This window comes from Haliotis cracherodii, unplaced genomic scaffold (assembly GCF_022045235.1).
Source record: "Haliotis cracherodii isolate W230 unplaced genomic scaffold, xgHalCrac1.p SCAF_3, whole genome shotgun sequence".
NCBI lineage: Eukaryota > Metazoa > Mollusca > Gastropoda > Lepetellida > Haliotidae > Haliotis > Haliotis cracherodii.
The window spans coordinates 53,608,868-53,634,917 of NW_027266286.1; the positions used below are offsets into that span (position 1 = coordinate 53,608,868).

Sequence of the window (26,050 nt, forward strand, 5' to 3'; positions counted from 1 at the left end):
AGCAACTTTCAGAATGTAACAAAATGTAATACTGTCGCGTTTCAACAAATATGTTCATATTTTATTCAAATGATTACATTCTAGTGTTAGCATTTATGAAAAGATATGAACATTTTTAAATGTCTATCTTCGTTGACATTTTAAGCTGTTGACGTATCCAGATGCTTTGGCACCATATTTTTCATGAAAATAGAAGGGTCTGATATTAATTGTATTTTTATTTCGACCACAAACTAATGTTTTGAGAAACATAGTCTGTGAAGCAAACAGAGCAGTGGTGTTAAGCTACACAAAATTTGAAGGTAAAAGAAGAACATCCTCGAGATGAATCACTTAGGTAGGTATAACAGCCGAGTTCACACAACGTTCAACAAGTTCTGACAGTATTGACAAAGTTTAAAGCAATCGATCGAAAGCTGTACAGCAGTTGCGCGATTTTGTTCGGAATAAGCACAGACTCGTTAGTCCAGCCAAAATTTAACTCCATAATACTAGCTTGGTTCGGCAAGGGCGGGAACTGGACTTTCTTTAATCGGTTAACTCCCTTCCCTCGGAAAGATGTCATGTACCGTGCTTACACAACCTCTCCTCAGAAAGGGCCATGCAAAAAGAAGCTCCCTACTCTCCTAGCAGCGTGTCCATTACCTTCAATCCCGGGATTTGGCAATGTCGTTTGGCATGGTTGAGGAGGGAGTCTGAATGAACGCAGGCTAAGTGTGCGGCCATCTATGAGCAGGTTAAAGATCATGCCACACTGTCCTGTATCCTCCCTGTCCCCTTCTCGTATATTTCCTTACCCCCTTCTCGTGTTTCAAGCCGATTTCACGCCGATCCTCCTCCTCCTCCCCCATTCTTTATGCAGACAGTCCTGGAACAAGGCTGACGGGACACTACTATGGAGCTAAACATTCCTCTCTGTGTTATCCAACTGACGCTACAGTTTCTAACTGCCAAAGGATGTAAGTATGTGTGACTTGGCCTTCCAAGTTTATTTAGAGTATGACTACCCCCCGAGTGTCTCATGTCATCAATATCTTTATTCAGCATGAATGTAGACCATTGGCCCATAGAGCCTCAGTTACAATGCAACTCGCAGCCTTTGAATTACATTTGAACACTTTCCTAATTGCATTGCTTAAAGTACAGACCCGTGAAGATCCGGGGTAGAATAGGTCTTCAGCAACCGATGCTTGCCGTAAAAGGCGACTATGTTTGTCGTAAGAGGCGACTGACGGGATCGTGTGGTCAGACTCGCTGACTTGGTTGTGTCTTGTCATAATATCCATATTGCGTGGAGTGAGTGAGTGAGTGAATATCGTTTTACGCCGCTTTTAGCAATATTCCAGCAATATCACGGCGGGGGACACGAGAAATGGGCTAACACTTTGTACCCATGTCGGGAATCGAACCCGGGTCTTCGGCGTGACGAGCGAACGCTTTAATACTAGGCTAACCGACCGCCCTCCAATTGCGTGGATCGATGCTAATGATGTCAATCACTGGAATGTCTGTTCCAGACTCCATTATTTACAGACAGCCGTCATGAAAACTGGAATATTTGCAACAAATAAACAAACATCTTATATTGTCTTGCCTTACATTTAAATACTTGAGTTTTAAAGAAGGATAAGATGCAATATCAAATGGACGTCTTGGAACGACGTTTAGCGAAAGACCGCCGAGAGCCGAATTTTGATTTCATGCGCAGGTCTTAGAACATAGTGGTCTCACTCTGAGGTTAAATGATTTGGCTTGTTGTTCATGCACACATGGTCTAATCCTCAGCAGCTCAAAGAAACAAAGTCATGCTAAGTGATTAAGCTGATGCAAGAAAGACGTGTTTACAAATTATAAAATATTTTTTCTGTATTTTACACCTTCCACTATTTCCAAGTTTGAACTCTATTCAGATCGTAAACAACACATAATTGTCGAATGCAAATACTTCGGTTTAGTAATTTTGGTTACATTTGCTGAGTCAGCTATATGTATTATTTCACATGGAGTGATATACCCGATGTCATGAACAAGTATAGCGTTTTGAGCCCAATGGGAAGCAGTGTTCACGATGTAACCTGAATGCAGCTAACAAGTCATAGCCTATCTTACGAAACAGGAAGTCTATCGTGGAGGAGTTTGACACTGTGCTATTGATCTCCAGTAAAACATGAATAGTCAACAACATAATGCACAGACGTAGTCATTGGTTTCTCATCACTGAATGTGAAACATGTCGGGCAACGTTTGTCATGTTGTATGAAAATATCAAATGTTTAATTTCTGAAATATTATCATGAAAATATCATCTTATAGGAGACTACGAACTGTTTAATTTCTCTTTACCCTACCTTCAGTATTGTTCTTTCCATGTGAAATAATTCCATCCACGGCAGTATATATCGTCGCCTGAGAACCATAACGTCCTGTCTCCACTTTTACAAGTTCTGAGTAAATAATATGGTAAAATTTGAATTATTATAGTAACTGAAAAGAAACGATATGCATTTATTTCACATGAAACAAACAAATATAAATTAACTGATATTTTTTTCGAAACAAAAGTAATTATCCATCTTCTTATTTACAGACAAATGTTTTTTCTATGTAAGAGTGCCAAAGAAGTTAGGACATTTAATGTTGGATCCATACTGTTCTATCTCCATCAGTAGATTCATGAGCGTATTGGTATTGCTCAGGACTAAAGTAGAGATCAAATACTTCAGACAGCGTATTGTAATGAAGTCATCAATTTTTATTCAGTATTTCAGCTGACAGATCACACAATTCACTCCCAACGTTTACATTCTACAATTGATACATGATAACCAAATAGTTCTATCTCCAAATGATTTGGAATTAAGTCATCCGATCTGCTTGTCACATGATCTGTGTCAATAATTTGATTGGACATGGAACATAGAAATGGACATAGAACATTCTTGTTTTAAGCCGCTTATGTGTTTTTGTACAAAAAACTACTTTCCAGCAATCTGGTTCTCAGGCGACGATATGTTTGGACAAATGTTGTTTGTTGTATCCAGGTGACAATAACCCTTGCCTTGGCTTCTAGTGGAGCACCCTGTGGGGTATAGTTCACACACATTTATGAGTCAGTGAGTGTGTGAGTTGGATTTAACGCCACTTTGAACAATATTCCAGTTATATCACAGCGTGTCAGCTTAATGTGGGAGGAAAGCCCGAAGTGATACAGACCTTAGACCTTTACCACTTTGGCGAAACTGACGAGAACGGTTGCTGACAAAGCTAAAAACATAATCAGGGCGAAACGGGATCAGAACCGACGATCATTTGGCGTGCCCAAGGTGACACATTATAAAGCACCGAATAGGTTAACATTGTGTTAATCTAAAATTTGGTTCTCCATATTGATAATCTAGTTGGTTAGGGTTATCTATTGATGTCTTTGTGACTGATTGGCCCCATCTTTCCAGACAAAACCAGGATAACTTCTGTACCACTTGACCTTGAATTGATTCATGGGAACCAGGCTACATTTTGGTGCGTGGCCTCTACAGACGTGCGGACGACCCTGAGGTATAAATGGCTGCGTAACGGAGTTGAAGTTGACGATGCCGACCCTCGGGTTAACATTGAGGAGGGCAGCCTTACCATCCTTAACATCAGCAGTAAAGACACAGCCAACTACACCTGTGTGGCACACAATGGTATTGACAATGACACGGCTACTGCAAAACTACAGGTCCAGGGTAAGATGAAAATAACATACAAATCCATTAGATCTGTTTAGATATTACCCATTACAGACTCCTGGATGTTAAAGTAGTCCTTATTCCCTGAAAGAAAAAAATCATTCTTCCTGTTGAACAAATCCTTCTAAATGTTTCTTATTCCTAGTCCAAGGACATCAATCTTCCCGTTGAATCTGTCCATCTGAATGTTCTCTATTCCTGGACCTAAAGAAATCCTCCTTCTTCTTGACTAATCCTTCTAAATGATCCTTATTAAAAGACTTCAGAAAGCCTCCCTGTTGAACTAATTCTTCTTGATGCTCCTTACTGCTGGGCCACATAAATGATTCTTCTTGTTGAACTAGCCTTTCTTGATGTTCCTTACTGCTGGACCAGGTAATCTTTCTTCCTGTTGACCTAATTCTTTTTGATGCTCCTTACTGCTGGACTACATGCATCCCTCTTCATGTTGAACTAGTGTTTCTTGATGTTCCTTACTGCTGGGCCAGGTAATCTTTCTTCCTGTTGAACTAATTCTTCTTGATGCTCCTTACTGCTGGACCATATGCATCCCTCTTCTTGTTGAACTAGTCTTTCTTCATGTTCCTTACTGCTGGGCCAGGTAATCCGTCTTCCTGTTGAATATTTAATTCTAATGATGCATATAAATGCACTAAAATAAGCTTTATTTTTGCTGAATTAGCCCCGTCTTAATTCTATCCAGCTCCTCCAGCCGCACCCTACAACGTGGTTCTTACGGCATGCTACGCCAACAGTGCCATTGTGGAATGGTCGTTTGACAAGACCCAGGAGAACTACTCTCCTCTCCAGGGTTTTATTGTGGAATACAATACATCATTCATGCCGAATGAGTGGGTGGTCTCTGCCAGGACCTCTTCTCATAGTCGCTCAACAGAGATAAAGCTTTCTCATTGGGTGACATACAGTTTCCGTGTGAAGGCCTTCAACGAGATTGGTGTAGGGGAAGCAGGTGATATATATAGCGTTGTGTGTCGGACTCCTCCAGGTCGACCAGACCGACATCCACGGAATGTCCAGACTGTTGGAGGCAAGCCCAATTTCTTAGTAATAGAGTGGGAGGTGAGTCAGACGAATTCAGTGTATACATGTTCGTGTCAGTAATGGAAGTTAGCACAAAAGATGTTACTTGTCAGTCTTGTTAAACATGACCTGCACCTTCCTTCTAAGTTAACAATAAACTTGTGACTAATTGACGACTGATGAAGGCAAGCGGGCTTCAACCTTTCATCAGTCCTACATAGATGGTTTTGATGTTAAGATGTAATGCTGCATTTTGGAACACTTGTATGATTGCCACTGGCATTGAAGTTGTTTGACATCGGGATCTCTAATTGTGATCTGTGTAACTTTAGCTTCTTAACACCTATATGACGGTCTTTACAGATACATGTTTGTTTACACATGGTGATGTTTAAAAGGTTGGGTACATTCACAGACGATGCCTCAGATTGAACACAATGCACCTGACTTCTTCTATGGCATCGAGGTGAAGGAGAAGGATGGGGACAGCCTGATGAACCTTCGGGAACATGACTACACCGTAGGCAGATTGGAGATATACACGGACACGATCTACCAGCCATATATAATACGAGTGAGAGCAGGGAACCGCTTGGGACAGTCATTCATTCAAGCCATGTCTATCATTGGGTATTCTGGTGAAGCTGGTACGTTAATTAAATGATTGTTTAAGTTTTAAAATATTTCCATTTGATATTCACGCATATATTTGTGGTCAGTTAATTAGAAGCTGTAACCTTTAATACTCGCCCGTTTAAGGTACCATGGTTTGATAACATAAATCTGATATTGCACATTGTTTAATACAAGAGTGCGTGCTTATGTACTGCCGGAACTCTCAATATCGCTAGGCTTATTTATTATTCATTGTCATTGCGTGTGGAGGAGGTAGATCACTGAGAGGAGCTTATGCAAACACGCTGACCCCCAAAACCCTGTTGCTATGCTTTTGTCACAGAGCATTGTTTCGCCGGTGTGTGTTGCAACAGATTTTCTCAAATTACGTTTTCGTGAACGTTTTGTTGCTGAATCCTAAAGGTAGATCGTCATATGGTTTTATATTAATAAGTGTGAACTTGTGATGTGTTTGAAGTTGTATTATTCTGTTGAACTCAATCGGATTATGCTGTGGATCGCGTCGATGTCTGCCGATTTACACACGACAGAGAAATATTGTATTCATATATTTGACCCAGTTTATGACGGGAATTCCCATAATCGATCACATAAGGTTTTAAGAAGTTATAAGCGGGGATAATAAAAATAAAAAAGTAATAAAAACTACTGACCTCACTCCTGTGTAATACTAATTTTATTAAATGAGTGAATAGTTCCGGTCTCTCACGCGGGAAAACGATTCAAATACCAGAACTATTCACGAGTTGCACAAAATTGGTTATACACGGGAGCTCGTTTAGTATTTTATATATCTGAAATGTGATGCCACAAAAGAACGCTATTGGTGGTTTTAGAGGAGGTTTTAGAATACAATGTCCTAACTTTTAAAGTAAAAGTGAGCATTTTCTTTCTACAAAGTTTCAAAGAGAGGGATATGACTTTTGATCAAAAGTTGTTTGATCAGAGTTACAACGTATAAAGCTTTGGTATTTGTTTGTTGTTTAACGCTGTACTCAGCAATATTCCAGCTTTTTGACGGCGAGTCTGGACTTGAGAATCCAGTGATTGACATCACGATCCACGCAATTCGAATACGATGACATGCATCAACCAAGTCAGCGAGCCTGACTACCGGGTACGGTTAGTCGCCTCTAACGACAAGCATAGTCGCCTTTAACGGCAAACATAGGTTGCTGAAGACCTATTCCACCCCGGATCTTCACGGGTCGAAAGCTTTAGTAATGCTTTCAAAAGGTATTATGGTATATACATGAAGGACATTCCAAATTTGACGCAGCGGTGACCAAAATGATGTCCGATGCATTTGCCTGTTTTGACTAAACATATGTTCCTGTGTTTGTTCAGCTGACTCGCCTTTGGGTGTGTTTGTGACGTGTGGCAATATTGGGGCAGGGCACGCTAATCGTTGAACGAACATTTGGTTGTGATTTGATAGTGATTTTTTAAAACAAATGCTTACGATATAGTTGGAATCGTACACTTGGCTCTTCAGCAGAGACGTATGAGTATGGAAAAGGTGTTTGTTGCTTTTATTTATATTTTAAAAAAATCCAGTCTGAGTAAGGCATGTCATGAACAATCGATGTTTACAGCACCAAGTGTTGTTCCTACCAACTTTGAACTCGACACAGAAATGAACGTGACTGCCACAAGTGCAAGATTTCGCTGGGATCCCGTTATCACCACCACTGGGGTGATGAATGGAAAGTACAAAGGATACAAGGTATATACAGTGAATGGGTTGGTGAGAGAATGCAACCCGCGACATATGTCATGCAAACGTAAATGATAGTCTCCTGCATCGAAGGATTGAATGATTAAAATAGGTGGTTGAAATGAATGATAAGCATGTATATCGTCTTCAGCAACACATGCTTGCCGCAAAGGACGACTATGCGGGTAGTAAAAGGCGACAAACAGTATCGGGTGGTCAGACTCGCTGACTTGGTAGATGCATGTCATCGTATCTCAGTTGCATAGATCGATGCTCATGATGTTAATCACTGGATTGTCTGGTTCAGACTCGATTATTTACAGAGCGTCATATGGCTGGAATATTACTGAGTGCAGCGTTAAACAATAAACAAACCAACAAATATTGTTAGGTCATTTACCCCGGAAGGGCAACTGTAAGCTCTGGCTGATGTATCACAATTTATTTTTCCAACTAGTTTTCTTATACAAGACATGATTTATATTTGGCAGTGATATCTAAAAGATGCCCTCTGCGTTAGATGCAAAAATCAATCATCAACTCAGCGTTTTGTCTTCACTTTTTCCTTCTGTTAGTGGTTTGTTAAGAATAGTTGTCAACTCTGACTCTTGTCCTGATCACATCCGAAAGAGTCTTCTATTACCAGTTCCGAATAAAACTTGAACATTTTGACAATGGGATTGCTTCTATGCAGTGTTCACTTGATAACATTGTTCCTACTTTATGACATTATTTCTACTTGATGACATTGTTTCTACTTGATGACGTCTCTATTTGATGACATTGTTTCTACTTGATGACGTCTCTATTTGATGACATTGTTTCTACTTGATGACATTGTTTCTACTTGATGACATTGTTTCTATTTCATGACATGTTTCTACTTGATGACTTTTCTGTTTCATGTCATTGTTTCTACTTGATGATATTGTTTCTACTTGATGACATTGTTTCTGCTTGATGACGTTTCTATTTCATGACATTGATACAGATCCGATACTGGAAGAGGAACCAGAGGGAGGCAAGCCTCCGTGAGGTGTTTATCCCGGACAGTGTAGAAGCCAACATGAAACAGAGGTTGAGACATGCCGACAACAAAGTCTGGGCTGAGATTCACAATTTGCCGTCTGACTCCGATATTGAGGCTGATGTTGTGGTTGTCAACACCTACTTCAGTTCTGAAGGAAGCAACACCATCAACTTCTCAACACCAGAAGGAGGTAGGCAATGTGGCACACATACTTCGAATGTTTACCGTTCTTTAGCCGTTTGCTTGTAATCTTTCTCTGTTAATCAACTGACGCTACAGTTTCTACCTGCCCATGGATGTACGTATGTGTGATTTGGCCTTCCCAGTTTATTTGGAGTATGAATACCCCCGAGTGTCTTATGTCATCATCATCTATATTCAGCATGGATGGAGGCCATCGGCCCACATAAGCCTCAGCTACAATGCAACTCGCAGTCTTTGACTTACATATTAACACAATTATTTCTTAATTGCATTGCATAAAGTACAGACCCGTGAAGATCCAGGGTAGATAGAAAAGGTCTTCAGCAACCAATGCTTCCCGTAAAAGGCGACTATGCTTGTCGTAAGAGGCGACTAACAGCTATGGGTGGTCAGACTCGCTGATTTGGTTGATGCATGTCATCGTATCCCAATTGCGTGGATCGATGCTCATGATATTATCACTTGATTGTCTGGTCCAGACTCGATTATTTATAGACCGCCGTCATATAACTGGACTATTGCTGTGTGCGGCCTTAAACAACAAACAAACTATTGCTGACGATCGGGTTGTTCATGTTGTTTTTGTGTCCCGTGGATTGTTATCATGCTGTCTACAACATCTTTGCCTTGCCCAGACTCGAATATTGACTGGTCCCCGTGATATAGCCGGAATATTGCTGATTGAAGCACAATAAACCATCATTCCCACTCTTCTCCTTGGACCAACCCACGAGCTGCAATGTACTGCGCATTGGCCTTTCCGAGAAGCTCAGCATTTATTCACGAGGGACCTACAATCCCAACTATTAATATTAGTTGGATTAGATTATTTTGTATATTACTGCTCTGATGACGCTATGAACAATGGGTGCCGTCATACCATACTTGCTCCAGGGTTCTATGATAACATCAAATGTTTAATTACTGAAATATTATCATGAAAATATCATCTTATAGGAGACAACTAACCGTTTAGTTTTTCTTTACCATACCTTCAGTATTCTTCTTTCAATGTGAAAAATTCCATCCACGGCAGTATATATCGTCGCCTGAGAACCATAACGTCCTATCTCCACTTTTACAAATTCCGAGTAAATAACAAAGTTAATTTTGAAGTGCTGTATTATAATAAGTTAAAAGAAACAATATGCATTGATTTCACATAAAACAAACAAATATAAATCTCCAAATGATTTGGAATTAAGTCGTCCTATCTGCTTGTTACATGATCTGTGTCAATAATTTGATTGGACATGGAACATGGAAATGGACATATAACATTCTAGTTTTTGGACAAAAAAATACTCTCCAGCAATATGGTTCTCAGGCGACGATATGTTTGGACAAATGTTGTTTGTTTTATCCAGGTGACAATAACCCTTGCCTTGGCTTCTCGTGGATCACATTTATGAGTGAGTGAGTGTGTGGTTGGGTTTAACGCCACTTTGAACAATATTCCAGTTATATCACAGCGTGTCAGCTTAATGTGGGAGGAAAGCTCAAAACGATACAGGCCTCAGACGTTTACCACTTTGGTGAATCTGACGAGTACGGTTGCTGACAAAGCTAAAAACTTATCAGGGTAAAACGGGATTAGAACTGACGATCATTTGGCTTGCCCATTTATAAAGCACCGAATAGGTTAACATTGTGTTAATCTAAAATTTGGTTCTCCATATTGATAATCTAGTTGGTTAGGGTTATCTATTGATGTCTTTGTGACTGATTGGCCCCAACTTTCCAGACAAAACCAGGATAACTTCTGTACCACTTGACCTTGAATTGATTCATGGGAACGAGGCTACATTTTGGTGCGGGGCCTCTACAGACTTGCGGACGACCCTGAGGTATAAATGGCTGCGTAACGGAGTTGAAATTGACGATGCCGACTCTCGGGTTAACATTGAGGAGGGCAGCCTTACCATCCTTAACATCAGCAGTAAAGACACAGCCAACTACACCTGTGTGGCACACAATGGTATTGACAATGACACGGCTACTGCAAAACTACAGGTCCAGGGTAAGATGAAAATAACATACAAAACCATTACAGACTCCTAGATGTTAAAGTAGTCCTTATTCGTGAAAGAAAATTCATCCTTCCTGTTGAACAAATCCTTCTAAATGTTTCTTATTCCTAGTCCAAGGACATCAATTTTCCTGTTGAATCTGTCCATCTGAATGTTCTTTATTCCTGGACCTAAGAAATCCATCTTGACAAATCCTTCTAAATGATCCTTATTATAAAAGACTTAAGAAAACCTCACGGTTGAACTGATTCTTCTTGGTGCTCCTTACTGCTGGGCCACATGAATCACTCTTCTTGTTGAACTAGTCTTTCTTAATGCTACTTATTCCTGGACAAAGAAATCAGTCTTCCTGTTGAATATTCAATTCTAATGATGCACATAAATGCACTAAAATAAGCTTTATTATTGCTGAATTAGTCTTTCCTATGTCCCGTCTCAATTATTTCCAGCTCCTCCAGCTGCGCCCTACAACGTGGTTCTTGCGGCATGTTACGCCAACAGAGCCATTGTGGAGTGGTCGTTTGACAAGACCCAGGAGAACTACTCTCCTCTCCAGGGTTTTATTGTGGAATACAATACATCATTCACGCCGAATGAGTGGGTGGTCTCTGCCAGGACCTCTTCTCATAGTCGCTCAACAGAGATAAAGCTTTCCCATTGGGTGACATACAGTTTCCGTGTGAAGGCCATCAACAAGATTGGTGTAGGGGAAGCAGGTGATATATATAGCGTTGTGTGTCGGACTCCTCCAGGTCGACCAGACCGACATCCACGGAATGTCCAGACTGTTGGAGGCGAGCCCAAGTTTTTAGTAATAGAGTGGGAGGTGAGTCAGACGAATTCAATGTTTACATGCTCGTGTCAGTAATGGAAGTTAGCACAACAGATGTTACTTGTCAGTCTTGTTAAACATGACCTGCACCTTCCTTGGAGGTTAACACTAAACTTTTGACTAATTGACGACTGATGAAGGCAAGCAGGCTTCAACCTTTCATCAGTCCTACATAGATGGTTTTGATGTTAAGGTGCAATGTTTCATATAGGAACACTTGTAGGATTGCCACTGGCATTGACAACTGAAACAAAATTTAAGTTTTAGAAATCTTTATACAGTCAAGGAAGTACTTTTGAGTTGCGTTTTAAGTCCTAACTTATTGCAAGTTATTTGACATCGGGATCCCCAATTGTGATCTGTGTAACTTTAGCTCCTTAACACCTATTAACGGTCTTTACAGATACATGTTTGCTTACACGTGTTAATGTTTAAAAGGTTGGGTACATTCACAGACGATGCCTCAGATTGAACACAATGCACCTGACTTCTTCTATGGCATCGAGGTGAAGGAGAAGGATGGGGACAGCCTGATGAACCTTCGGGAACATGACTACACCGTAGGCAGATTGGAGATATACACGGACACGATCTACCAGCCATATATAATACGAGTGAGAGCAGGGAACCGCTTGGGACAGTCATCCATTCAAGTCATGTCTATCAATGGGTATTCTGGTGAAGCTGGTACGTTAATTTAAATCATTTTTTCAGTTTTAAAATATTTCCATTTGATATTCACGCATGTATTTGTGGTCAGTTAATTAGAAGCTGTAACTTTTAATACTCGCCCGTTGTAGGTACCATGGTTTGATAACATAAATCTGATATTACACATCGTTTAATACAAGAGTGCGTGCTTATGTACTGCCGGAACTCTCAATGTCGCTAGGCTTAATCATTATTCATTGACACTGCGTGTGGAGAAGATAGATCACTGCGAGGATCGCTTTCGTGAACGTTTTGCTGCTTAATCCTAAAGGTAGATCGTCACATGGTTTTAGATTAAGAAGTGTGAACTTGTGATGTGTTTGAAGTTGTATTATTCTGTTGAACTCAATTGTGGATCGCGTTGATGTCTGCCTATTTACACACGACAGTGAAATATTGTATTCATATATTTGACCCAGTTTATGACGGGAATTCCCATTATCAATCACATGAGTTTTTAAGAAGTTATAAGCGGCAAGTAATAAAAAAATACTGACCTCGCTCCTGTGTGATACTTATTCTATTAAACGAGTGAATAGTTCCGGTATCTGATGCGGGAAATCGATTCTGATACCAGAATTATTCACGAATTGCACAAAATTGGTTATACACGGGAGCTCGTTTAGTATTCTATATATCTCAAATGTGATGCCACAAAAGAACACTATTGGTGGTTTAAGAGGAGGTTTTAGAAAGAATGTCCTAACTTTTAAAGTAAAAGTGAGCATTTTCTTTCTACAAAGTTTCAAAGAGAGGGATATGACTTTTGATCAAACGTTGTTTGATCAGGGTTACAATGTTTAAAGCTTTGGTATTTGTTTGTTGTTTAACGCCATACTCAGCAATATTCCAGCTTTTTGACGGCGGCCTGTAAATAATCGAGCCTGGACTTGAGAATCCAGTGATTGACATCACGATCCACGCAATTGGAATACGATGACATGCATCAACCAAGTCAGCGAGCCTGACCACCGGGTCCGGTTGGTCGCCTCTAACGACGAGCATAGTCGCCTTTTAGGGCACACAGGAGTTGCTGAAGACCTATTCTACCCCGGATCTTCACGGGTCGAAAGCTTTAGTAATGCTTTCAAAAAGTATTATGGTACACACATGTAGGACATTCCAAATTTGACGCAACGTGACCAAAATGATGTCCGATGCATTTGCTTGTTTTGACTTAACATATATGTTCCTGTGTTTGTTCAGCTGACTCGCCTTTGGGTGTGTTTGTGACGAGTGGCAATGTATGGGCAGGACACGCTTATCGTTGAACGAACATTTGGTTGTGATTTGATAGTGATGTTTTAAACAAATGTTAACGATATAGTTGGATTCGTACACTTGGCTCTTCAGCAGAGACTTATGAGTATGGAAAGGGTTTTTGTTGCTTTTATTTATATTGTAAAATAATCTATTCTGAGTAAGGCATGTCATGAACAATCGATGTTTACAGCACCAAGTGTGGTTCCTACCAACTTTGAACTCGACACAGAAATGAACGTGACTGCCACAAGTGCAAGATTTCGCTGGGATCCCGTTATCACCACCACTGGGGCGATGCCATTGTATCCAAATTGTGTAGATGATGTCAATCACTGGATTGTCTTGTCCAGACTCGATTATTTACGGAACGCCGTCATATGGCTGGAATATTGCCGAATGAGGCGTTAAACATTAAACAAACAAACAAGCAATGTGTGTACATCAATTTGTAGGTTATTTACCTCGGAAGGGCAATTGTAAGTTCTGACTAATATATCACAATATATTTGACAAGTTTTCTTATACCAGACATGATATATATTTTGCCCTGAAATTTAGAAGATGGCAACTGCGTTAGATAGTACAGACTTAAGTACAAAATATCAATCTTCGTTTTGTTCCTTCTGTTTTTGTTTTGTTCAGAATATTGATAGTTGTCACTATTTTATCCCGTTCTTAACATATTCGAAAGGTTTTCTTTTACCATATACGATTAAAACTCTAACATGGGATTGCTTCTAAGTTATGTTTCTACTTGATGACATTGTTTCTATTTCATGACATGTTTCTACTTGATGACATTGTTTCTATTTCATGTCATGTTTCTACTTGATGACATTGTTTCTACTTTGTGACATTGTTTCTACTTGATGACATTGTTTCTGCTTGATGACGTTTCTAGTTCATGACATTGTTACAGATCCGATACTGGAAGAGGAACCAGAGGGAGGCAAGCCTCCGTGAGGTGTTTATCCCGGACAGTACAGACGTCAGCATTAAACAGAGATTGAGACATGCAGACAACAACGTCTGGACCGAGGTGCACAATTTGCCGTCTGACTCCGATATTGAGGCTGATGTTGTGGTTGTCAACACCTACTTCAGTTCTGAAGGCAGCAACACCATCAACTTCTCAACACCAGAAGGAGGTAGGCAATGTGGCACACATACTTCGAATGTTTACCATTCTTTGGCCATTTGCTGATAATTTACCAAAATTGTTTTGAGGTATGACAAGGATCCCTTCTCAACAAAAACACATTTAACATATCATCATGGTACCTCGTGTTAAACTGACTTTGTATTTGTATATTGTCAAATGTCTCCGACTTTTATTCCAGTGCCGTCTCCAGTAGAGTACTTTAATGCCCCCTACCGAGGCTCAGTTCACTTATTGCTGGAATGGGGCGAACCTAAAGAATCGAACGGACACTTAATTGGGTACCAGGTCGGATACATGAAGAGTAGGTTCAAAGAGACCTCTTTCTACTTCTTCGTTTCTTAGCCCCTCGCAGTCAATTCAAACCCTATTGTTTCATGGTGTGAAGCGCATGGCATCTTTGCTTATGGGGATTTCATTTTTCTTGGATCTTGCACGAAACCACTTTTCGGTCAAGGCCACACAAAAAATATGGCGCTCTGATTTTCTGAATAGCACATACTTTCAGATCTATTGACCTCGTATCCTCTGTGAATTGGCTTTGAGTAATTTTAAACAATCCAATCATGATGATTCTAATGCACATGTTGCAGTTGCTATTCCTCGTGTACCTGTTTGGGCTTCAGCGTTATGGAATTGCGATTGAGATTGTGTTATCCATGTTATGTTGAAGATTTGTTGTTTCAAACTCAATTACTGACTTCATCATCTGAGAAAAACCTTTGTCTCTAACCCCACAAGACGTTACTCCCGCGTTCTGACCTTATATTGTTATTTTATTTTGCACAGTTGTACGAGCATCTGCTGTTCGTGACTGATGTCTGTATCTCAACCCAGAAACCTATGATCGTGGGTTCGAATCCCGGTTCGCCCAGATTATGTTTCTAGGTTTGTCAGCACCATACCCGTGCTCGTGGGTTTCACCGAAGTGGTAAACGTCTTAGACCTGCATCACTTCGGGCTTTCCTCCCACATTAAGCTGGCACGCCGCGATATAACTGGAATACTGTTAAAGCGGTGTTAAACCAAACTCACTCACTCACTCACTCACTGTATCTCAACAGTTTTGTCAACGGTATAGTTCATGCAAATGTAGATCATTACATAACGATTATGTTGAATCTGAGTGAATGTCATGTGTTGATATAAAATCACGATGTGTTGTTTCAGTTGATGGTCTTGAGTTTGGTGATCTAGAAATAAGTGAGATTGTGACAAAGAGGCGCATGTTCCTGGGAGGTCTGACCCCGGACACGATGTATCGTGTGCACGTGTGGGGCCTGACTAAGGAGGGACGGGGAAAGGATTTCTTCCTTGAAACCCGCACGGCTGAAGATACGTCAGGTAAGCTCCGATTTTAAAAGGCTCCTATCTGGTAAGTCTTTCGTACATAAATTATTAGTAATAAAAGAGGGGAGTGAGGTAAATATTTCTGACAGCGTGTCAGGTGCTACCCACACAATTACGAAGTCATCATCAAGATTAACGAGTAAGTGAGTGAGTTGAGTTGGACGCCGCTTTGAACAGTATTCCAGTTGTATCACGGCGTGTCATGTTAATGTTAATCCCGAGGTGAGCTTGAACTTGAGACACTTATAATTAAGAAACTGACATTCGGTAAGTATTTCACTTGCTTGGTGATGCCTCTGCGTCTTTGTGATAGTTCATATATCTACAAATCGAAATGTCAACGTTAGAGAAAAACGAATGTCGAATATCTCCGGCAAAAGTTTCCATTGCGCGTCAAAGGCAAAACAGTGATGATTATATGAATGGACCACTGAAAATCAGTGATGACACCAGGTGTTCGCGAAAAGGGTCAGCGTGTCCTGCTACAGGTAGCACCCGCCACTCACACAATGTTACATTCAAAAAGAAAAGGCCAGTGAGATAAAAATATTCCAGCACAGAACACTTACGCATGGCGTTTCGACAAGCAACAATCTAACTAAAATCATATCTTAGTTCTCACTATCGCTAAACAAAGATCTGAGGACATCCCATTACGGGTCGCGTCAAAACGACCTTTCATCCAACCAATCAGAGCGTCGCTTACCAGATCATGAAAGTGACAGTCGGGATGTGTTTTCTAATCATGCAAACTCGAAATATTTAACTGAGGGTATTCCGAACGGCAGTTCTGGGTTTTATGATTATATCCATACAATCTAGGCCATCTATAAGCCATTCCAGAATGTTCTTTTTATAAGTTTTAACATTTTTAATCGAGAATACGTCAAACTAAGTTTCGAAGCGTAGTCGCCAGTTTGATACCTACACAATTGAGAAATGCAGGCACCCATAAGCTGAATCGAATGGTATATTGCTAGACATGAAAGGAAATTCACAGACACTTGGACATGACATCATCTATATATCTGAAACTGTGGTTGAATTGTTTGGCAGCGTCATCTGTCAAGCTCAAGAAATAAAAAAATCCGACTTGAATGCAAAAAGAAACGGAAAATCTCGGGGTTGAGAACAGTTAGTACCTATAGGGATACGTATTACTTGTCAAGATGTTCTGTCCCTAAATTAACAAAGATCCTGTCATTCAGGACATCCTGCAACTAAAACTTTCATTCACAAGCAAAATATTATTACTTTTAGACATTGCCCGTCCAGTCATCGATTATGTGGTGCCAACTATCACAACCGTTAACGTCACGTGGAACATCCCTGACATTAAGGGGGTTAGAGCGGGAGCTTACTATTTCTTGGAATATCGCGAACTTGGAAATACTGATTGGGACCGAGTAATAGAAGAAGAGCGGGAGAGTTTTTGGCAAGAGATTAAAGGCCTAGAGTCAGGCACATCCTATCAAGTCCGTGTGGCGACAAGAGCTGGGCAGCCTGGCAATCCATCATATAGAGAAGAAGTCAGCGACATTCGGATGTTTACAACGACATATAAAGGCAAGGGCACATTTTATCAAGTTCCGTCGAATATAAACACACTGTTGGTGAAATAATAACGCTCAGTTAGATCCAAAGATAATTAATGTATATCTTTGCTCTAAATAAATTAAAATAAGTCCAAATAACCCCATGGTCATAATATGTTAAAGTCGCTGTTCACATTGTTTAACTTTTGTCAAATAACGCTTTTTAAGTGACATTATTTTGAATGCGACGTTGAACCCAATTTCACTGACCTTTCAGCATCTGATCTGACTCTAACTTGATCTGACAAATACAAGATCTGACATAGACGTGATCTGACTCAGACGCGATCTGACACATAAGCGATCTGACAAAGACGCGATCTACGAGACGTAGACTTGATCCAACATAGATCTAACTTGATCTTACATGGGAGGAAAACCCGAACTCATGCAAGTCTTAGACGCTTACCACTTTGGGGGAAATCCAGGAGTACGGATATCTTGCTGACAAACCAAGAAACATAATCGGTTCGGCTCAGGATTCGAACTCACTATCGTAGGTTTCTGGCGTGTCAAAATTAGACGACTTGGCAACCCGTTCTCCGTTACTTAATGACTGACGTATGATTTACTTATGACAAAAAGATAATATCCCTTGGTGTGGTTCGGTGAAACACAGTTTTATGAGATCGTTTAATTACTTGCTGAAGCGCTATTTGTTACAACTGGCCATACAGCTAAACCCTACAGGTAAATGTATTATGTGATGCTACATACTAATGTATTGTTGTGAACACTGTACCAGCTTGTGGGCTATATAAATCATCACTTCAATTCAGCCTTCGCGTGACAGTATTTGCACGTTTATTGGTTAGACACTCTCTTTTTTTCACTAAGTAAGTGAGTATTGTTTTACGCCGCTTTCAGCAATATTCCAGCAAAAATCACGGCGGAGGACGCCAAAAAATGGGCTTTACACATTGTACCCATGTGGGCAAAAGAACCCGGGTCTTTGGCGTGACGAGCGAACACTTTAACCACTAGGCTACCCACCGCCGACTTTCACTAAGCGTTTAGTCCACAGTGTAACGACCTACGTGAATAATGTCTGTCAGTTTCACGTACTTTTTTGCAGCCTTTCTTCTGTTGTCACAAGGGAAGTCGATGAAGCGTGTTGACATGGCTACAGCATCTTCCCGTCTCGTCAGCTTCACCGAGAAAAAGAAAAACATGATGCGCCCGGTGTCCTTGACCTTCAACGTCAGGAACAATATTGTTTTCTGGGTGGACAAAAGATCGAAAAGCATAAATATGTACTTTGTTTGAATATTCGTTGCGGAGTAAATTTGAAAGCCAAAGACTAACACAATGACGTTATATCTATTTGTTGTTTAACGCCGTATCCAGCAATATTCCAGCTGTTTGACGGTGTTTGACGGCGGTCGGTAAATAATCGAGTCTAGGCCAGACAATCCAGTGATGACATCATGATCATTGATCTACGCGATTTGGATTTTGACATGCACCAACCAGGCCAGTTCGCCTGACCACTCGATCCCGTTTGTCGCCTCTTGGGACAAGCACGGGTTTCTGACGCCAGAAGGCCATATGACATCATGTGTAATACCATATATAAAAGATGCATGTTTCTGTCGTACTATCAAACAGTAAACGTCCTAAAAGATCCGCTCTCATATACGATTATCTCCATGAAAATCGTTACAAATTGCCAGATAAACGATTGATCGAGTCTGAGGTGTGTAATGGGGTTAATTGAACGTCGCGTCCAAGATTATTGCACTTATATAGCGACGTGCATGCACGTGTGTGGCTGCTTGTACTAGACCGGACTAATGCCGATTTATAGTGCTAGCTCACTGAGATACCATGTCGCAGTTTAGCATGAATACCGCACTCAGACACAGTATACTGACTCCAAGCCGACCAGTCCTTGTTTTAGCCCCTTAATGCCGAGCGCCAGACAGGGCAACAACATAATCGAGTCTGAGGTTGAGTAATTGAAATCCACGTATGATTACATGAATTCCAGGGCAACAATAGAGGGGCTCCAGCTCCTTTCAGCACTTCGGATCTATCAGGATTACAACTCTTCCGTGGTTGGCATGGCTTACGACTGGGTGCACAACGCAATCTACTGGATCGACAGCAGCCGGAAAGCTATCAGGGTCATGACCTTGGCCAGAGAGGACCGGAAATACACCACAACTGTCTTAGACGCCATGGGTAAACCACGAGCCATAGCACTCGACATACAGGACAGGTAGGGTTCAATAAAACATATTTGAAGCCATTTTTCTCTAACCTTATCAACAATTGAATTTATTTCTATATCCATCTGAAATGTGTCACTTGCCCAGGTGAGACCACACGTTTTGACACTTGTGTTTCGGGTGTATGAATGTATCCATGTTTCAGTTCGTCATTTAAACCTATCCACAAGAACACGTCGCTACTCATTACCGTTATCCTAAAGTAACGAATAAAGTAAAACGTCACAGGGCCACGTGAAATAGGCATGTGTACGATAGATGAATCCTCTCATACGTGTCGGTCGTCATACTTATATTTAAATTTGTATCATGTAGCACTGTCGAATCCCGATCTAAAGTCAGTGCATCGATTGTCTACACAGTCAGTCTGTCATCCCTAACTGGCATTAGTGAAGGAATAGTATTTCTTGTGATTTTCACCTCTGTTTTGCGTTTTGGACCAGTGGAGTCTGTTTTGTTGGGGGATCGAGACGGGCTGTTCCCTGGCGTTGGTGATTTACGTTATACCTCACTGCCATACCGTCCATAAACACGAGATGTGTAATTTGATGTCCTTTGACATTTCAAGGTATCTGCTTTTGTCAACTAAAAGCGAACATATGTTTTACGATAGAAACGATTTTGTTTAGGATAAATGCATGCATATACACTCACCAGGAGCTACATACACCTTCCCTCAAAGTAAGATCGTTTATCTTGTAGAAGTATAGGTCTTTTGCATTGTGTGATACACATCTGTGAATATCTGGTTTTCAACGTGACGGTCCTCAATGTAAATATGCTACTCAAAAGAAGTTTAAGAGCACCCGATTCTTTTATATTTTATATTACTATAGTTAATATGTCAGAAATATGAAAGAATCGGGTGTTCTTTAACTTCTATTGAGTAGTATAGTATGACGATTTGCCATTTTACCTGCATTTCGCCGAGGTAAATACTTTAAAGTGAGTCAAATTTTACTTCTCTCTCAACATGTGTCAACCGTTGAAATTATGAAGTAATTATTCATATCAGATACATATACTGGACTGACCGAAAGAAACCAGCCATGATTGGGCGATGTGGCATGGATGGATCCAACCGCAGCACCATCATTGACTCTGATATAACCTTGCCTAATGGCCTAACTATAGGTAAGTAGCTATAGGCACTGCTAAGAATTATAGTCCCTTGCCAGTTGGAGCGGTATCATTGGTATCGGGCAAATATAGTCAGAAAAGCTGGATTGTCGATTGAAATCCCAGGCATCTCCTGATATGAGTCAAAAGATCAGGAGGTACCAAACCTAAGGCACCGAGAGCAATGAGGTGTCTGGCAACTTCATATTTGGGATGTAGGCGTGGTCCGCATGTTGCTGTATTTTCGCTGAATTTTGTTAATCACAATGATGTAAATATTTATTGGTACGAGTTGATTCCCAAACTGAAACACTACGTATAAGCTAGAAATCGGTATGTACAGAAGTAAATTGTGAACTCAGTAAATAAGTGTGAGCTTAATTATTGTCCATGGATCATATATATTATCCATCCATCCATCCACACACATACACGTGCACACACACACAAACACATACACACACATATTGGGTTGATGCATGCCATCGTATCCCAATTGTGTGGATCGATGCTGATTATGTCAATCACTGGATTGTTTGGTCAAGACTCGACTATTTACAGACCGCCGTCATGAAGCTTAAATTGTGCTGAATGCGACGTTAAACAACAAACAAACAAACCAACGTACACACACACACACACACACACACACACACACACACACACACACACACACACACACACACACACACACACACACGCGGATTGGAATTGGCTGGTGCTCTAGATTTTCCATGACGCCCTGTACATGTTCAGAGTCGTACCTTGGGTGTAATTTGGAGTCAAGTCTGCAGGCACGGCGAAGACGATAATATAATGTCTTATCTATTTCATACATTTAATGTTGACATTTTCATTTTAAACCACATTATTTTATTTTTAATTATAATATTTATTGAGTAACTGTTATGTATTTCAGATTTTCCTCACCATGATGTATTTGAAATAAGCACTCAATATAATATCTCATGTGACAGGGACACCCTCCCTAGTTTTATGTCACACTATAACTTTCATTCACTCATTATTGTTTATGGTATAGTAACTACCTGGATTAGACCCAGATGAACACACACACGACTTGAGTCATCAGAGTGAGTGAGTTGGGTTTAAAGCCATTTTTGACAGTATTCCAGTTATATCACACCGTGTCAGCTTAATGTGGGAGGAAAGCCCTGGTATGGTGCTGACAAACCTAGAAACAATCGGGGCGAACCGGGATTCGAGCCCACAACCATAGGTTTCTGGTGTGCCCAAGGGACACAACTCTGCACAGCGAATCGCGGCGCCTAAGACGACTGGGCCACCCGTGCCCCCTTGTGTAATCAGAACTATTACAACACGACATATATTATGTACAGACCATGCTGAGCGTCGATTGTTCTGGACGGACGCTAAACGAGACACAGTGAGCAGCAGCGACATGGATGGTGGTAACCGTAAAGTGGTCATCAGAATGTCCGGTCCTCCAGATGAACTTATGTTTGGCATAACGATGTTTCAGGTGAGATTTGACACACAGCACTGCACTATTACTATGTTTGAGTAAAGCAATAAGCAGCCACTCGGTCACCCACGTTGAGTGAGTGAGTGAGTTGGGTTTAACGCCGCTTTTAACAGTATTCCAGTTATATCGCGGCGTGTCAGCTTAATGTGGGAGGAAAGCCCGAAGTGATGCAGGTCTCAGACGTTTACCACTTCGGTGAAACCCACGAGCACGGGTATGGTGCTGACAAACCTAGAAACATAATCGGGGCGAACCGGGATTCGAACCCACAATCATAGGTTTCTGGCGTGTCCAGGGGACGCAACTCTGCACAGCGAATCGCGGCGCCTTAGACGACTGGGCCACCCGTGCCCCCTCACCCACGTTGAACCTGATTGACCATGGTATATAACAACGAGGTATATAACTACATGGTATTGAAGAACGTTGAGTACAACGACATGGTATTTAGCAACATTGTATATAACAACATGGTATCTATCAACATGGTACATGACAACCTGGTATATAGAAACTTGGTATATAACATCGTGTACACAACAACATGGTATTAAGCATGATGGTATATAAACACGTGGCATATAGCAACAAGGTATATAACGACATGATATAAAACAAACATATATTTAGCAACATGGTATATAACAACGTGGAATAACATGATATATAACAAACTAATATTCAGCAACATGGTATATAACATGATATATAACAGTGTGATATAGAACAAATGGTATACATCAACGTGGCACATAGCAACTTGGTACATAACAACATGATATAAAACAAACTTGTATTTAGCAACACGGTATATAACAGCGTGGAATATTACAACATGACATAACAAACTTATATTTAGCAACATGGTATATAACATGATATATAACAATGTCATATAGAACAATATGGTATATAACACATTATATAACAACTTGGATTATAACAACATGGTATATGACAACATGGTAAATAGATAGCATGGTATAAATAGGACCAATATAATTTAGTACAAAATAAATGAAACAATTTGATGATGAGACATTAACAGAGGCTTTCTGTATAAACTTTTCCGCCTTGAAACATGTTAGTTTTGTTGCACAGACAGAGGTTATTTTATTTGTAAAGCACAAAGTATTTAAATATCAGCTGTAGCTCTGAATTTCCCATGGGTAATTAAGTAATTACACAGAGACAGGTTAATATCCAATGTAGATAGGTCCAAATGTGCCTGTGAGTGTCGAGAAATCTCACCCGAGTGTCTTTTGATATCAATTGTATCAACACGACTCGATAAACCTTTCAAACTCCGAATCTTGTGAAAAGACACAAGGGTGAGATTCTGCTTATCAGCGATGTCGTCTCAATGCTCTGCAAAGAATTGTGATGCAATTGTATTGCAGGGATATATCCCAGGCGACATCGCTTGACAAACGTCGCTGGCCCGTGAAGATCCGGGATAGAATAGGTCTTCAGCAACCCATGTTTGCCGTAAAAAGGTGACTATGCTTGTCGTAGGAGACGACCAACGGGATCGGGTGGTCAGGCTCGCTGACTTGGTTGATGCATGTCATCGTATCCCAATTGCGTAGATCGATGCTCATGATGTCAATCACTTTCAACAAACAAACACAAACGTCGCTACTCCTTCCAGGACTCCCTCTACTGGAGCGACTGGAGATCATCAACTCTTAGAAAGGTCAACAAGAGGTCTGGGAAGGACTTTGAAGTCATCAACACTGGGACGGGAAGGACTTTTGATGTCAAATTTATACACCCTGACCGACAACCAGAAGGTGATAAATTTTGGCGATGTGTGTCCAAAATATTCCTATGACTGAGTATTGTTTGGTTTAAACATTAAAGCCAGATTACTTACCTATTCGTACCAATGTGTTTGTAAGCGAGACTAAAGTGTAAGTATTTAATGTATGTACTTCACGGATAGTACCATGCAGCCTGTAGTCAGACGATACCTTTTTGGTTTACAGCATCGAATGCATGTGGTGACGACAATGGCGGATGCTCACACCTGTGTCTACCTTCACCTCATCAGACGTCACAGTCGCCAAGCTTCTTGTGTAAATGCCCGGATGATAGACTTTACCAGTTGTCGTCAGATGGCAAGACATGCATTGGCGATGGTATGTTAGGAATATTTAATATATTCAACAATATATATTCCTATCTATCATTGCCCATAGGGACGCTATATGAAACAAGTTCCGATGATTTAGTGAGTGAGTGAGTGAGTACGCTGCCTTTAGCAATATGCCAGCAATATCACTGCGGGGGACACCAGAAATGGGCTTCACACAAACTGCACCAGAAACTTTTAGGGCTCCCACACATTTCAAGAGGCCAACGCACTTGATGTTATCTTTTTATGTTCAAGTATTCCACTGGTTCTACTCTAGGAGGTATATCCCCAATAAGGGGTAGTCGGACTAATTACATCACTTCAGCAGGCTGAAATCCTCATTCAGCCACATGTTGTTATATTTGTACATTGTACTGATGGTTTCATGTGTATGACATTGTTTGAAGATTGCCTTGTACATTGCATAATACTACTTACAGTGGAATGGAGCGAATCCAGTTGAGAGCTTTGTTGCCTGAAATAGCTTACTTGATCTTGACAATGTAGTGGAAGATTTTTCAATAATGTTAATGGCATAATTGGTGCAATGAATGCGGTATTGAATCTATATTGGAATTAGATGTGCGGTTTATCATTGATGATATTTCATATTTTCTAATGAACAGAAAGGAAATACATTGTCTCATTTTATGCAAGTTTCAAAATTGTCAATGTCGGGAATCGAACCCGGGTCTTCGGTCTTTAGATTCTGATGGATGATTATGTAAGAAACAGTGTCACAAAAGAAACTATCATGTTCATGTTGTATCGAGGAGACCTATGATTATCTTAGTGTATTCTTACAATGTTATCACTATGGTCGACGCCTGGTAAATACTACATATACCAATCTACATGTACATTGTTTGCTTGATAAAATAAGTTGTTTGTAATGTAAGAATAGACCTAGGTGGCACCAAACAGGCATTGTCTCATTGCCACTTCAGCATCGTAGTCTATGAGACTTAATGTTGTTCTCACTTGGAATCCACTTCTCCATTTGTTTCATTTCAGATTTCTAATAAGCCGATACTGGGTGAACCTAACGTGATGGCGAACCTTGATGTCTTCCAAAATCATCATTTTATCAACCAATATCGAGGTCTTCGTGTAAAAAAATAAACTTTGCCAACAATATTGTGCACAACATCTTCATAACATTTCTCGACGCAGTTACCTTAGCTTTGAATAAGCTATGAATAAATTATGATGGACAGGGAATGAAACACTCACTCATCATTTTTAAGTGTAAATTTAAAAGAAATATGAAATTTATAGCAGCGTGATATACAAAATATGAAAAATCTGTAACATATTTGCGAAATATTCAAATCTATATTAACATGATTCTTAGGTTCACAATACATCGACGCCACGTCATAGCATCACGATTCCAGGCAATGAACCATGCCGATCCACCAGATCGTGCCAGCAATAGAGTGTCCGGGACCTGGTCTAACATCTGTACCCATTGCATTTAAGTTTATGTGTTCATGAAACAATTTTGATAATTTTTATTTGAGTGAATGACACGTTTTAAACATTAAAAATAGCAAAAGTCTTACATGTAATTAAAATAATTGATTAATATTTTCATGATATTGTGGAAGTTAGTCTAACTGAACGTGTCCTTCATTCATTGCAAACTTCACATTTCTGCCTTTTGGTTTCAAAGCCAATATAGAAGATTTAGAAGGTATCTGACAGTTCAGATGAATAAGTGAGAACAGTTGATATATTATATAATGGTGTTGTGA

At 40.3% G+C, this 26,050-nt stretch overlaps 1 protein-coding gene across 1 annotated transcript; it reads left to right on the forward strand.

Moving 5' to 3' along the window:
* Positions 1–324: 324 nt before the first annotated feature.
* On the forward strand, positions 325–23,583 carry LOC139475527 (neuroglian-like). Its single transcript, XM_071258716.1, has 19 exons — positions 325–337; positions 3,453–3,728; positions 4,435–4,811; positions 5,188–5,419; positions 7,004–7,134; positions 8,117–8,345; positions 10,104–10,379; positions 10,839–11,215; positions 11,677–11,908; positions 13,386–13,534; positions 14,115–14,343; positions 14,536–14,658; positions 15,525–15,698; positions 16,965–17,270; positions 18,375–18,552; positions 19,290–19,520; positions 20,546–20,664; positions 22,011–22,153; positions 23,557–23,583. The coding sequence occupies exons 1-19, from the start codon at positions 325–327 to the stop codon at positions 23,581–23,583; spliced, it is 3,822 nt and encodes a 1,273-aa protein (XP_071114817.1).
* The last annotated feature ends 2,467 nt before the right edge of the window (positions 23,584–26,050 follow it).